Source organism: Tachyglossus aculeatus, chromosome 2, assembly GCF_015852505.1.
Source record: "Tachyglossus aculeatus isolate mTacAcu1 chromosome 2, mTacAcu1.pri, whole genome shotgun sequence".
Classification (NCBI taxonomy): domain Eukaryota; kingdom Metazoa; phylum Chordata; class Mammalia; order Monotremata; family Tachyglossidae; genus Tachyglossus; species Tachyglossus aculeatus.
The window spans coordinates 171,370,446-171,384,413 of NC_052067.1; the positions used below are offsets into that span (position 1 = coordinate 171,370,446).

Here is a 13,968-nt window from a genome sequence, read left to right on the forward strand (position 1 = left end):
AGAAGCTGCTCGTTTTTCACACCACTCACGCTTAGAGCAGTGCTTTGCACATAATAAGCGCTTAATAAATGCCATTATTCTTATTATTATTATTATTATTATTATGCAAGGACTTAGTTGACACAAAACACGGCTAACTTCTCTTCACCGGCACGCTCCGAAAACAAGACGCTGCACGTTTTTCACAACATTCACGCTTAGAACAGTGCTTTGCACATAATAAGCACTTAATAAATGCCATTATTATTATTATTATTATTATTATTATTATTATTATTATTATTATTATTATTATTATTATGCAAGGACTTAGTTGACACAAAACACGGCTAACTTCTCTTCACCGGCATGCTCCGAAAACGAGAAGCTGCACGTTTTTCACAGCACTCACGCACCCGCTCAAAACACTGGCCAAGACAGCGGAGCCCGGAATCCCAATGTGCGCCATTTGGGAAAACCCAAGAGAGGGAAAAAGGACAGAAAGCAATCAATCAATCAATCGATCGTATTTATTGAGCGCTTACTGTGTGCAGAGCACTGTACTAAGCGCCCAGGGGGGCTGAACACACGCTTTGGGGGGGGTCTTAGTCGAAATGCTGCAAAGCCGAAAATACCCGGGAGGGAACGAGAGGATTCCCAAATGGGCTGGAAGATCCTCCCCTTGTAATAATAATAATAAAAATGGCATTTGTTAAGCGCTTACTATGTGCCAAGCACTGTTCTAAGCGCTGGGGAGGATACAAGGTGATCGGGTTGTCCCACGGGGGGCTCCGAGTCTTCATCCCCATTTTCCAGATGAGGGAACTGAGGCCCAGAGAAGTGAAGTGACTTGCCCAAAGTCACACAGCTGACTAGTGGCGGAGCTGGGATTAGAACCCATGACCTCTGACTTCCAAGCCTGGGCTCTTTATTAATAATAATAATAATAATGGCATTTATGAAGCGCTTACTATGTGCGAAGCACTGTTCTAAGCGCTGGGGAGGTTGCAAGGTGATCAGGTTGTCCCATGGGGGGCTCACAGTCTTAATCCCCATTTTACAGATGAGAGAACTGAGGCCCAGAGAAGTTAAGTGATTTGCCCAAAGTCACCCAGCTGACCAGTGGCAGAGCCGGGATTAATAATAATAATAATAATGGCACATATTAAGCACTTACTATGTGCCAAGCACTGTTCTAAGCGCTGAGGAGGTTACAAGGTAATCAGGTTGCCCCACGGGGGGCTCACCGTCTTAATCCCCGTTTTACAGATAACTGAGGCCCAGAGAAGTGAAGTGACTTGCCCAAAGTCACCCAGCTGCCAATTGGCAGAGCCGGGATTTGAACCCACGACCTCTGACTCCAAAGCCCGGGCTCTTTCCACTGAGCCACGCTGCTTCTAGGGCTCCCAGTCTTAATCCCCATTTTCCAGACGAGGGAACTGAGGCCCAGAGAAGTGAAGTGACTTGCCCAAAGTCCCCCAGCTGACCAGTGGCGGAGCCGGGATTAGAACCCAGGACCCCTGGCTCCCAAACCCGGGCTCTTCCCCCTTCTAGACTGTGAGCCCGCTGTTGGGTCGGGACCGTCTCTAGATGTTGCCCACTTGGACTTCCCGAGCGCTTAGTCCAGTGCTCTGCACATAGTAAGCGCTCAATAAATACGACTGAATGAATCAATGAATGAATGAATGAATGAATGAATGAGCTACACTGCTTCTCAGGGACCTCGCAGGGAGGGAATGTGTCATCATCACTTGTATTTATTGAGCGCTTACTGTGTGCAGAGCACTGTACTAAGCGCTTAAGTGCTGTGTGCAGTGTCGGCTTATCGTCCTCTCGAACTCTCCCAAGCGCTTAGTACAGCGCTCAGCACACAGTGAGCGCTCAGTAAATACGACTGCCAAGGTATCCTACTCCCCCCTTTAGGGTTTTGCAGCCGAGAAGACCTCCCGCCGGGCACGCCATGCTTCGCTACCTTTCTTTTTCTGCTTGGACGATGATCTGAAGAAGAAGAATCCTTCGGTCCCTGATGAGGGAAGGGATAATAATAATAATAATAATAATAATAATAATAATAATAATAATAGCATTTATTAAGCGCTTACTAGGTGCCAACCACTGTTCTAAGAACTGGGGAGGCTACAAGGTGATCAGGTTGTTCCCCGGGGGGCTCACGGTCTTCATCCCCATTTGGCAGATGAGGAAACTGAGGCTCGGAGAAGTGAAGCGGCTTGCCCAAGGTCACACAGCTGACAAGTGCAGCGTGGCTCAGCGGAAAGAGCCCGGGCTTTGGAGTCAGAGGTCACGGGTTCAAATCCCGGCTCCGCCAACTGTCAGCTGTGTGACTTTGGGCAAGTCACTTCACTTCTCCGGGCCTCAGTTCCCTCATCTGGAAAATGGGGATTAAGATTGTGATCCCCATGTGGGACAATCTGATCACCTTGTATCCCCCCCCCCCCCAGCGCTAAGAACAGTGCTTTGCACATAGTAAGCGCTTAACAAACACCATCAAAAAAAAAGTGGCGGAGGCGGGATTCGAACCCACGACCTGGGACGCCCAAGCCCGGGCTCCTGCTACTAAGCCACGCCGCCCCAAAGACCGAGAGCCTGTTGTTGGAAAGAGACTGTCTTTAGCTGTTGGTGAATTGGATTTCCCAAGCGCTTAGTACAGTGCTCTGCACACAGGAAGCGCTCAATAAATACAATTGAGCGAATGAATGAATGAGAAGCAGCGCGGCTCAGTGGAAAGAGCGCGGGCTTTGGAGTCAGAAGTCATGGGTTCAAATCCCCGCTACACCACTTTTCAGCTGGGTGACTTTGGGCAAGTCACTTCACTTCTCTGGGCCTCGGTTCCCTCATCTGGAAAATGGGGATGAAGACTGGGAGCCCCCCGTGGGACAACCTGATCACCTTGTATCCCCCCGACCGCTTAGAACAGTCCTTGGCACATAGTAAGTGCTTAACAAATGCCATTATTATTATTATTATTATTATTACTGCATTTGGAGAGCTCTAATGCTTGGTTATTTACTGAGCACTTACTGCATTCAGTGCACTCTAATGCGTGGGTATTTATTGAGCACTGATCACCTTGCAATAATAATGATAATAATAATAATGATGGAATTTATTAAGCACTTACTATGTGCCAAGCACTGTTCTAAGCGCTGGGGAAGTTACAATGTGATCAGGTTGTCCCACGAGGGGCTCACAGTCTTCATCCCCATTTTCCAGATGAGGGAACTGAGGCCCAGAGAAGTGAAGTGACTTAATGATAATAATAATAATAATAATAAATAATAATAATAATAACGATGGCATGTATTAAGAGCTTACTATGTGCCAAGCACTGTTCTAAGTGCTGGGGAGGTTACAAGGTGATCAGGTTGTCCCACATGGGGCTCACAGTCTTCATCCCCATTTTACAGATGAGGTCACTGAGGCCCAGAGAATAATAATAATGATGGCATTTATTCAGCGCTTACTATGTGCAAAGCACTGTTCTAAGTTACAAGGTGATCAGGTTGTCCCACTGGGGTATAATAATAATAATGATGGAATTTACTAAGTGCTTACTATGTGCAAAGCACTGTTCTAAGCGCCGGGGAAGTTACAAGGTGATCAGGTTGTCCCACGGGGGGCTCCCGGTCTTCATCCCCATTTTCCAGATGAGGGAACTGAGGCCCAGAGAAGTGAAATGACTTAATAAGAATAATAATAATGGCATTTATTAAGCGCTTACTATGCGCAAAGCACTGTTCCAAGCGCCGGGAAAGTTACAAGGTGATCAGTTTGTCCCACGGGAGGCTCCCAGTCTTCATCCCCATTTTCCAGATGAGGGTATTGAGGCCCAGAGAAGTGAAGTGACTTAATAATAATAATAATAATGGCACTTATTAAGCGCTTACTATGCGCAAAGCACTGTTCCAAGCATCAGGGAAGTTACAAGGTGATCAGGTTGTCCCACGGGGGCCTCCCGGTCTTCACCCCCATTTTCCAGATGAGGAAACTGAGGCCCAGAGAAGTGAAGTGACTTAATAATAATAATACTAATAATAATGGCATTTATTAAGCGCTTACTATGTGCAAAGCACTGTTCCAAGCGCCGGGGAAGTTACAAGGTGATCAGGCTGTCCCACGGGGGGGCTCCCGATCTTCACTCCCCATTTTCCAGATGAGGGAACTGAGGCCCAGAGAAGCGACTTGCCCAGAGTCCCCCAGCTGACGAGTGGCGGAGCCGGGATTTGAACCCGCGACCTCCGGCTCCCGAGCCCGGGCTCTTTCCACTGAGCCACGCTGCTTCTCTAGCCACGCTGCTTCGCTCCGCCCCGGCGCTTAGAACAGTGCTTGGCGCATGGGACGCGCTTAATTAATAATAATGGCATTTGTTAATAATAAATAAATGAATGAATGAATGAATAAATAAATAAATAAATGAATAAATAAATAAATAAATGAATGAATAAATAAATAAAGGAATAAATAAAGGAATGAATAAATAAATAAATAAATAAATAAATAAAGGAATGAATAAAGGAATAAATAAATAAATAAAGGAATAAATAAAGGAATAAATAAATAAATAAATAAATAAATAAATAAATAAAGGAATAAATAAAGGAATAAAGGAATAAATAAAGGAATAAATAAATAAATGCCATCATTATTATTATGAATGAGCATCCCCCTCCCTCCCTAAGGCCTCCACCCCACCACAAAGACCCCTGTCCACCCCCTTCCCTCCCAAAGACCTCACGCCCCGCTCACCTCCTCTTCCCCCCCAACAGACCCCCCTACCCGCCCCTCCAAGTGCAGAATCGCTTCGGTTATTTTCATTTATTCATTCAATCGTATTTCTTGAGCGCTTCCTGTGTGCGGAGCACTGTACTAAGCGCTTGGGAAGTAGAAATGGGCAACAGATAGAGACAGTCCCCACCCCGCGACGGGCTCGCGGTCTAGAAGGGGGGGACAGTCGACAAAACAATACCTCCTTACCTCCTTCCCCTCCCCACCGCACCTGTATATATGTATATATACATATATATAATATATATGTAAATGTGCCATATATGCAATATATGTAAATATATCTTATAAATGCATATTAAATGTTATATAATTAAACATATAATATATGATTAAATATATTATACATGCATATATGTAAATATATTATATGCATATATTTAAATATATATTATATATGCATATATATGTTAGTATATTATATACACACCCATGTAATATATATGTAAATATAGATTATATATGTGTGCATATATTTTATATATAATATATATTCTCTTATGTATTAAGAGAAGCAGTGTGGCTCAGTGGAAGGAGCCCGGGCTTTGGAGTCGGAGGTCATGGGTTCAAATCCCGGCTCCACCAACTGTCAGCTGTGTGACTTTGGGCAAGTCATTTCACTTCCCTGGGCCTCAGTTCCCTCATCTGGAAAATGGGGATGAAGACTGGGAGCCCCCCACCATGGGACAACCTGATCACCTTGTAACCTCCCCAGTGCTTAGTATAGTGCTTTGCGTATAGTATGTGCTTAATAAATGACATTATTATTATTATTTATGTTTGTACATATTTATTACTCTGTTTTATTTGTACATATTTACTATTCTATTTATTTTATTTTGTTAATATGTTTTGTTTAGTTGTGTGTCGCCCCGTTCTAGACTGTGAGCCCGCTGTTGGGTAGGGACCATCTCTAGATGTTGCCGACTTGGACTTCCCAAGCGCTTAGTACGGTGCTCTGCACACAGTAAGCGCTCAATAAATACGACTGAATGAATGAATGAATTTACTTATTTTACTTGTACATATTTATTTTATTTGGTTAATATGTTTTGTTTTGTCATCTGTCTCCCCCTTGTAGACTGTGAGCCCGCTGTCGGTTAGGGACCGTCTCCAGATGTTGCTGACTTGTACTTCCCAAATGCTTAGTCCAGTGCTCTGCACACAGTAAGTGCTCAATAAATACGATTGAATGAATGAATGAATTTATTTTACTTGTACGTATTTATTCTATTTATTTTATTTCGCTAATATGCTTTCTTGTCTGTCTCCCCCTTCTAGACTGTGAGCCCGTTGTCGGGTAGGGACCGTCTCTATATGTTGCCAACTTGTACTTCCCCAGCGCTTAGTCCAGTGCTCTGCACACAGTAAGCGCTCAATAAATATGACTGACTGACTGAATTTATTTATTTTACTTGTACATATTTATTCTATTTATTTTATTTTGTTAATATGTTTTGTTTTGTTGTCTGTCTCCCCCTTCTAGACTGTGAGCCCGCTGTTGGGTAGGGACCGTCTCTAGATGTTGTCAACTTGACCTTCCCAAGCGCTTAGTCCAGGGCTCTGCACACAGTAAGTGCTCAATAAATATGACTGAATGAATGAATGAATTTATTTATTTTACTTGTACATATTTATTCTATTTATTTTATTTTGTTAATGTGTTTTGTTTTATCGTCTGTCTCCCCCTTCTAGACTGTGAGCCCGCTGTTGGGTAGGGACTGTCTCTAGATGTTGCCAACTTGGACTTCCCCAGCGCTTAGTCCAGTGCTCTGCACACAGTAAGCGCTCAATAAATACGATTGAATGAAGTAGACATTGGAGCAGTCGCCTCTGTGACCCCCTTCTGCTTCCCCCAACTAACGGGGTCGTTCACGGGCCCACAGCCAAACCCTTCACTCGATCACACACTCGTCTACTGTCTCGTGGCTCAGTGGAAAGAGCCCGGGCTTGGGAGTCAAAGGTCGTGGGTTCGAATCCCGCCTCTGCCGCCTGTCTGCTGGGTGACCTTGGGCAAGTCACTTCAATTCTCTGGGCCTCAGTTCCCTCATCTGGAAAAGGGGGATTGAGACTGTGAGACCCTCGTGGGACAACCTGATCACCTTGTATCCCCCTTCCAGCACTTAAAACAGTGCTCCGCACATAGTAAGTGCTTAACAAATGCCATCATTATTATCATTATTATTATTATTATTACCTCATCTGTAAAATGGGGATTCAGACTGTGAGCCCCTCGTGGGACAACCTGGTCACCTTGTATTCCCCCCTCCAGCACTTAGAACAGTGCTCCGCATATAGTAAGCGTTTAACGAATGCCATCATTATTATCATTATCATTATTATTAACTCATCTGTAAAATGGGGATTCAGACTGTGAGCCCCACGTGGGATAACCTGATCACCTTGTATCCCCCTTCCAGCACTTAGAACAGTGCTCTACACATAGTAAGCGCTTAACAAATGCCATCATTATCAGTATTATCATTATTATTACTACCTCATCTGTAAAATGGGGATTCAGACTGTGAGCCCCTCGTGGGACAACCTGGTCACCTTGTATTCCCCCCTCCAGCACTTAGAACAGTGCTCCGCACATAGTAAGCGCTTAACAAATGCCATCATTATTATCATTATTATTATTACCTCATCTGTAAAATGGGGATTCAGACTGTGAGCCCCCCGTGGGACAACCTGATCACCTTGTATTCCCCCCTCCAGCACTTAGAACAGTGCTCCGCACATAGTAAGAGCTTAACAAATACCATCATTATTATTATTATTATTATTATTATTATTATTATTATTATTACTTCATCTGTAAAATGGGGATTCAGACTGTGAGCCCCTCGTGGGACAACCTGATCACCTTGTATTCCCCTTCCAGCACTTAGAACAGTGCTCCGCACACAGTAAGCACTTAACAAATGCCATCATTATTATCATGATTATTATTAGTATTATTACCTCATCTGTAAAATGGGGATTAAGATTGTGAGTCTCACATGGGACAACCTGATCACCTTGTATCCCTTCCCCAGCACTTAGAACAGTGCTTCGCACATAGTAAGCGGTAACAAATGCCATCATTATTATCATAATTATTATTATTAATCCCGGCTCTGCCACTTGTCAGCTGTGTGACCTTGGGCAAGTCGCTTCACTTCTCCGGGCCTCAGTGACCTCATCTGTAAAATGGGGATGAAGACTGTGAGCCCCCCACCATGGGACAACCTGATCACCTTGTAATCTCCCCAGTGCTTAGAACAGTGCTTGCCACATAGTAAGCGCTTAGTACAGTGCTCTGCACATAGTAAGCGCTCAATAAATACGATTGATTGATAGTAAGCGCTTAACAAATACCATCATTATTATAATCATTATTATTAATCCCAGCTCTGCCACTTATCAGCTGTGTGACTTAGGGCAAGTCACTTCACTTCTCTGGGCCTCAGTGACCCCGGTGTAGGGGAGGGACCGCCTCTACATGTTGCCAACTTGTAGTAATGATGGCATTTGTTTTGCGCTTACTATGTGCAAAGCACTGTTCTAAGCGCTGGGAAGGCTACAAGGTGATCAGGTTGTCCCACGGGGGGCTCACAGTCTTAATCCCCATTTTACAGATGAGGGAACTGAGGCCCAGAGAAGTGACGTGACTTGCCCAAAGTCGCACAGCTGACAAGTGGCGGAGCCGGGATTTGAACCCACGACCTCTGACTCCCAAGCCCGGGCTCTTCCCACTGAGCGATGCTTCCCAAGCGCTTAGTCCAGTGCTCAGCACACAGTAAGCGCTCAATAAATATAATTGAATGAACGAATGAATAAAATGGGGGTGCAGACTGTGAGCCCCACGGGGGACAACCTAATTACCATGTATCTCCCCCGGCGCTTAGAACAGTGCTTGGCACATAGTAAGCGCTTAACAAATATCATCATTATCATCAAAGTTGCGGGTTCTGTGGGATACGTTAGCATGTAATCGATCCATCGTATTTATTGAGCGCTTACTGTGTGCAGAGCACTGGACTAAGCGCTTGGGAAGTACAAGGTGGCAAAACATGCAACACGTAAGACACACGTGTGTGGGCAGGACGGGTGAGCTGTGAGACACGTGTCATCTCTAGCCTGCGAGCCCACTGTTGGGACTGTCTCTATGTGTTGCCAACTTGGGCTTCCCAAGTGCTCAGTACAGTGCTCTGCATGCCGTAAGCGCTCAATAAATACGACTGAATGAATACTTAGAGAAGCAGCGTGGCTCAGTGGAAAGAGCCCGGGCTCTGGAGTCAGAGGTCATGGGTTCAAATCCCGGCTCCGCCAACTGTCAGCTGGGTGACTTTGGGCAAGTCGCTTCACTTCTCTGGGCCTCAGTTCCCTCTTCTGGAAAATGGGGATGAAGACTGGGAGCCCCCCGTGGGACAACCTGATCACCTTGTAACCTCGCCAGCGCTTAGAACGGTGCTTTGCACATAGTAAGCGCTTAACAAATACCATCGTCATTATTATTATATAACGAACGCATTCCCTGCCCACCATGGAAATGATGGCATTTGTTAAGTGCTTATGATAATAATATCTTTCTAGAGAAGCAGCGTGGCTCAGGGGAAAAGAGCCTGGGCTTTGGAGTCAGAGGTCATGGGTTCAAATCCCAGCTCCGCCAACTGTCAGCTGGGTGACTTTGGGCAGGTCGCTTCACTTCTCTGGGCCTCAGTTCCCTCGTCTGGAAAATGGGGATGAAGACTGTGAGCCCCCCGTGGGACAACCTGATTACCTTGTATCTACCCCAGTGCTTAGAACAGGGCTTTGCACATAGTAAGCGCTTAACAAATACCAACATTATTATTATTATTATTATTTGGGCAAGTCGCTTCACTTCTCTGGGCCTCAGCGACCTCGTCTGGAAAATGGGGATGAAGACTGGGAGCCCCCCGTGGGACAACCTGATCACCTTGTAACCTCACCAGCGCTTAGAACAGTGCTTTGCACATAGTAAGCGCTTAACAAACCCCATCATCATTATTATTATATAACAAACGCATTCCCTGCCCACCATGGAAATGATGGCATTTGTTAAGTGCTTATGATAATAATATCTTTCTAGAGAAGCAGCGTGGCTCAGGGGAAAAGAGCCCGGGCTTTGGAGTCAGAGGTCATGGGTTCAAATCCCAGCTCCGCCAACTGTCAGCTGGGTGACTTTGGGCAGGTCGCTTCACTTCTCTGGGCCTCAGTTCCCTCGTCTGTAAAATGGGGATGAAGACTGTGAGCCCCACGTGGGACAACCTGATTACCTTGTATCTACCCCAGTGCTTAGAACAGTGCTTTGCACATAGTAAGCGCTTAACAAATACCAACATTATTATTATTATTTGGGCAAGTCGCTTCACTTCTCTGGGCCTCAGTTCCCTCGTCTGGAAAATGGGGATGAAGACTGGGAGCCCCACGTGGGACAACCTGATCACCTTGTATCTACCCCAGTGCTTAGAACGGTGCTTTGCACATAGTAAGCACTTAATAAATGCCATTATTATTATTATTATTATTATTATTATTAACACCAAGTGGACCCTGTGGGACGCTACACACATGCACACACGCGTGGGACGGAGCGTGTCCGGGGGGGGACGTGGGGGGCCGTACCGTACAGGGCCTTGGCACTGGACTGAGCGTTGGACCCTCCATCCGGCGGGGGATACGATGGCCAGCCGTAGCCGCTGAAAGAAAGAAACAAAAAAAACCCCAGCCCCGCGTTACTTACTCATTTACTTATAATAATGACGGCGTTTATTAAGCACTTACTATGTGCCGAGCACTGTGCTAAGCGCTGGGGAGGTGACAAGGTGACAAGTCTTTTAGACTGTGAGCCCACTGCTGGGTAGGGACCGTCTCTAGATGTTGCCAACTTGGACTTCCCAAGCGCTTAGTCCACTGCTCTGCACACAGTAAGCACTCAATAAATACGATTGATTGATCGAGATGAGGGAACTGAGGCCCAGAGAATAATAATAATAATAATGATGGCATTTATTCATTCATTCATTCATTCAATTGTATTTATTGAGCGCTTACTGTGTGCAGAGCACTGGACTAGTAATAAAAGTACTGTACTATACTGTAATAATAATAATAATAATAATAATGGCATTTATAATAATAATAATAATAATAATGGCATTTATTAAGCGCTTACTATGTGCCGAGCACTGTGCTAAGTGCTGGGGAGGTGACAAGGTGACAAGTCTTTTAGACTGTGAGCCCACTGCTGGGTAGGGACCGTCTCTAGATGTTGCCAACTTGGACTTCCCAAGTGCTTAGTACAGTGCTCTGCACACGGTAGGCGCTCAATAAATACGATTGATTGATCGATTGATTCAGATGAGGGAACTGAGGCCCAGAGAAGAATAATAATAATAATGATGGCATTTATTCATTCATTCATTCATTCAATTGCATTTATTGAGCGCTTACTGTGTGCAGAGCACTGGACTAGTAATAATAGTACTGTACTGTACTGTAATAATAATAATAATAATGGCATTTATAATAATAATAATAATGGCATTTATTAAGCGCTTACTATGTGCCAAGCACTGTGCTAAGCACTGGGGAGGTGACAAGGTGACAAGTCTTTTAGACTGTGAGCCCACTGCTGGGTAGGGACCGTCTCTAGATGTTGCCAACTTGGACTTCCCAAGCGCTTAGTACAGTGCTCTGCACACGGTAGGCGCTCAATAAATACGATTGATTGATTGATTGATTCAGATGAGGGAACTGAGGCCCAGAGAAGAAGAATAATCATAATGATGGCATTTATTCATTCATTCATTCATTCATTCAATTGTATTTATTGAGCGCTTACTGTGTGCAGAGCACTGGACTAGTAATAATAGAGCTGTACTGTACTGTAATAATAATAATAATAATGGCATTTATAATAATAATAATAATGGCATTTATTAAGCGCTTACTACGTGCCAAGCACTGTTCTAAGCGCTAGGGAGGTTACAAGGTGATCAGGTTGTCCCTCGCGGGGCTCACGGTCTTCATCCCCGTTTTTCAGAGGGACCATCTCTATGTGTTGCCAACTTGGACTTCCCAAGCGCTTAGTACAGTGCTCTGCACACAGTGAGCGCTCAATAAATACGATTGATTGATCGATTGATTGATTCAGATGAGGGAACTGAGGCCCAGAGAATAATAATAATAATGATGGCATTTATTCATTCATTCATTCATTCAATTGTATTTATTGAGCGCTTACTGTGTGCAGAGCACTGGACTAGTAATAATAGTACTGTACTGTACTGTAATAATAATAATAATAATGGAATTTATAATAATAATAATAATAATGGTATTTATTAAGCGCTTACTATGTGCCAAGCACTGTGCTAAGCGCTAGGGAGGTGACAAGGTGATCAGGTTGGCCCACGGGGGGGCTCACAGTCTTCATCCCTGTTTTTCAGAGGGACTGTCTCTATGTGTTGCCAACTTGGCCTTCCCAAGCGCTCAGTACAGTGCTCTGCACACAGTAAGTGCTCAATAAATACGATTGATTGATCGATTGATTGATTCAGATGAGGGAACTGAGGCCCAGAGAATAATAATAATAATGATGGCATTTATTCATTCATTCATTCATTCAATTGTATTTATTGAGCGCTTACTGTGTGCAGAGCAATGGACTAGTAATAATAGTACTGTACTGTACTGTAATAATAATGATAATAATGGCATTTATAAAAATAATAATAATAATAATGATGGCATTTATTAAGCGCTTACTATGTGCAAAGCACTGTTCTAAGCGCTGGGGAGGTTACAAGGTGATCAGGTTGTCCCTCGTGGGGCTCCCAGTCTTCATCCCCATTTTCCAGATGAGGTAACTGAGGCCCAGAGAAGTGAGGTGACTTGCCCAAAGTTACACAGCTGACAACTGGCAGAGCCGGGATTCGAACCCATGACTGCTGACTCCAAAGCCCGGGCTCTTTCCACTGAGCCATGCAGCTTCTCCAAGTGCATTTATTAAGTGCTTACTATGTGCCAAGCACTGTTCTAAGCACTGAGGGGGAAGCGCTTAGTACAGTGCTCTACTAAGTGTACTAAGTGCTCAGTTCCCTCATCTAGAAAATGAGGGTGAAGACTGTGAGCCCCCCGTGGGGCAACCTGATCACCTTGTAACCTCCCCAGCGCTTAGAACAGTGCTTTGCACATAGTAAGTGCTTAATAAATGCTATTATTATTATTATTATTATTATTATTCTCTGGGCCTCAGTTTCCTCATCTGGAAAATGGGGATTAAGACTGTGAGCCCCCCATGGGACAACCTGATCATCTTGTAACCTCCCCAGTGCTTAGAACAGTGCTTTGCACATAGTAAGCGCTCAACAAATGCTATCATCATCAACACCATTTAATTGTATTTATTTAGCGCTTACTATGTGCAGAGCACTGTACTAAGCGCTGGGGAAGTTACAAGGTGATCAGGTTGTCCCACGGGGGGCTCATAGTCTTAATCCCCATTTTACAGGTGAGGGAACTGAGGCCCAGAGAAGTGAAGCGACTTGTCCAAAGTCCCACAGCTGACAGTTGGCAGAGCCGGGATTTGAACCCATGACCTCTGACTCCAAAACCTGTGCTTTTCCCACTGAGCCACGCTGCTTCTCTGTGCCTCAGTGACCTCTTCTGTAAAATGGGGATGAAGACTGTGAGCCCCCCGTGGGACAACCTGATCACCTTGTCACCTCCCCGGCGCTCAGAACAGTGCTTTGCACATAGTAAGCGCTTAATAAATGCCATCATCATTATTATTATTAACAAATTCCATAAAAAAGACTGTGAGCCCACTGTTGGGTAGGGACCGTCTCTATATGTTGTCGACTTGGACTTCCCAAGCGCTTAGTCCAGTGCTCTGCACACAGTAAGCGCTCAATAGATACGACTAAATGATTAAAAAGGGGGGGATTTCCGATAAAAACTTGGACCCCAGGCCTCTTCCCACTGAGGGAAGGCCGAAGGTCATCTCTGCCCCGGGCGAGCGGAAACTTCCCCTGGCAACACTCCCGGTCCCAGCAGACCGATCCCCGGGTGGCTGGGGGTCCCGGGTTCGAGTCCTGCGCTGCCGGTTGGGCCCGAGCAACTTGCTGAAGACCCCTTTCCGTCTCCGAGCCACGATCCGGCCGACTCCTTTAGACT

General features: G+C 45.0%; 1 protein-coding gene across 3 annotated transcripts in view; it reads right to left on the reverse strand.

Moving 5' to 3' along the window:
- Positions 1-13,968, reverse strand: part of EPS8 (epidermal growth factor receptor pathway substrate 8) — a 139,833-nt gene that overhangs the window by 106,736 nt on the left and 19,129 nt on the right. For 2 of the 3 annotated variants that reach the window (XM_038772033.1, XM_038772043.1), the window contains exons 3-4: positions 10,414-10,487; positions 1,952-2,002 (exon numbers count right to left, since the gene is read on the reverse strand). In XM_038772033.1, coding sequence (XP_038627961.1) covers positions 1,952-2,002; positions 10,414-10,487 — 125 coding nt within the window. The remainder of the gene's footprint in view (positions 1-1,951; positions 2,003-10,413; positions 10,488-13,968) is intronic. The other variant, XM_038772054.1, reaches the window with a different exon arrangement.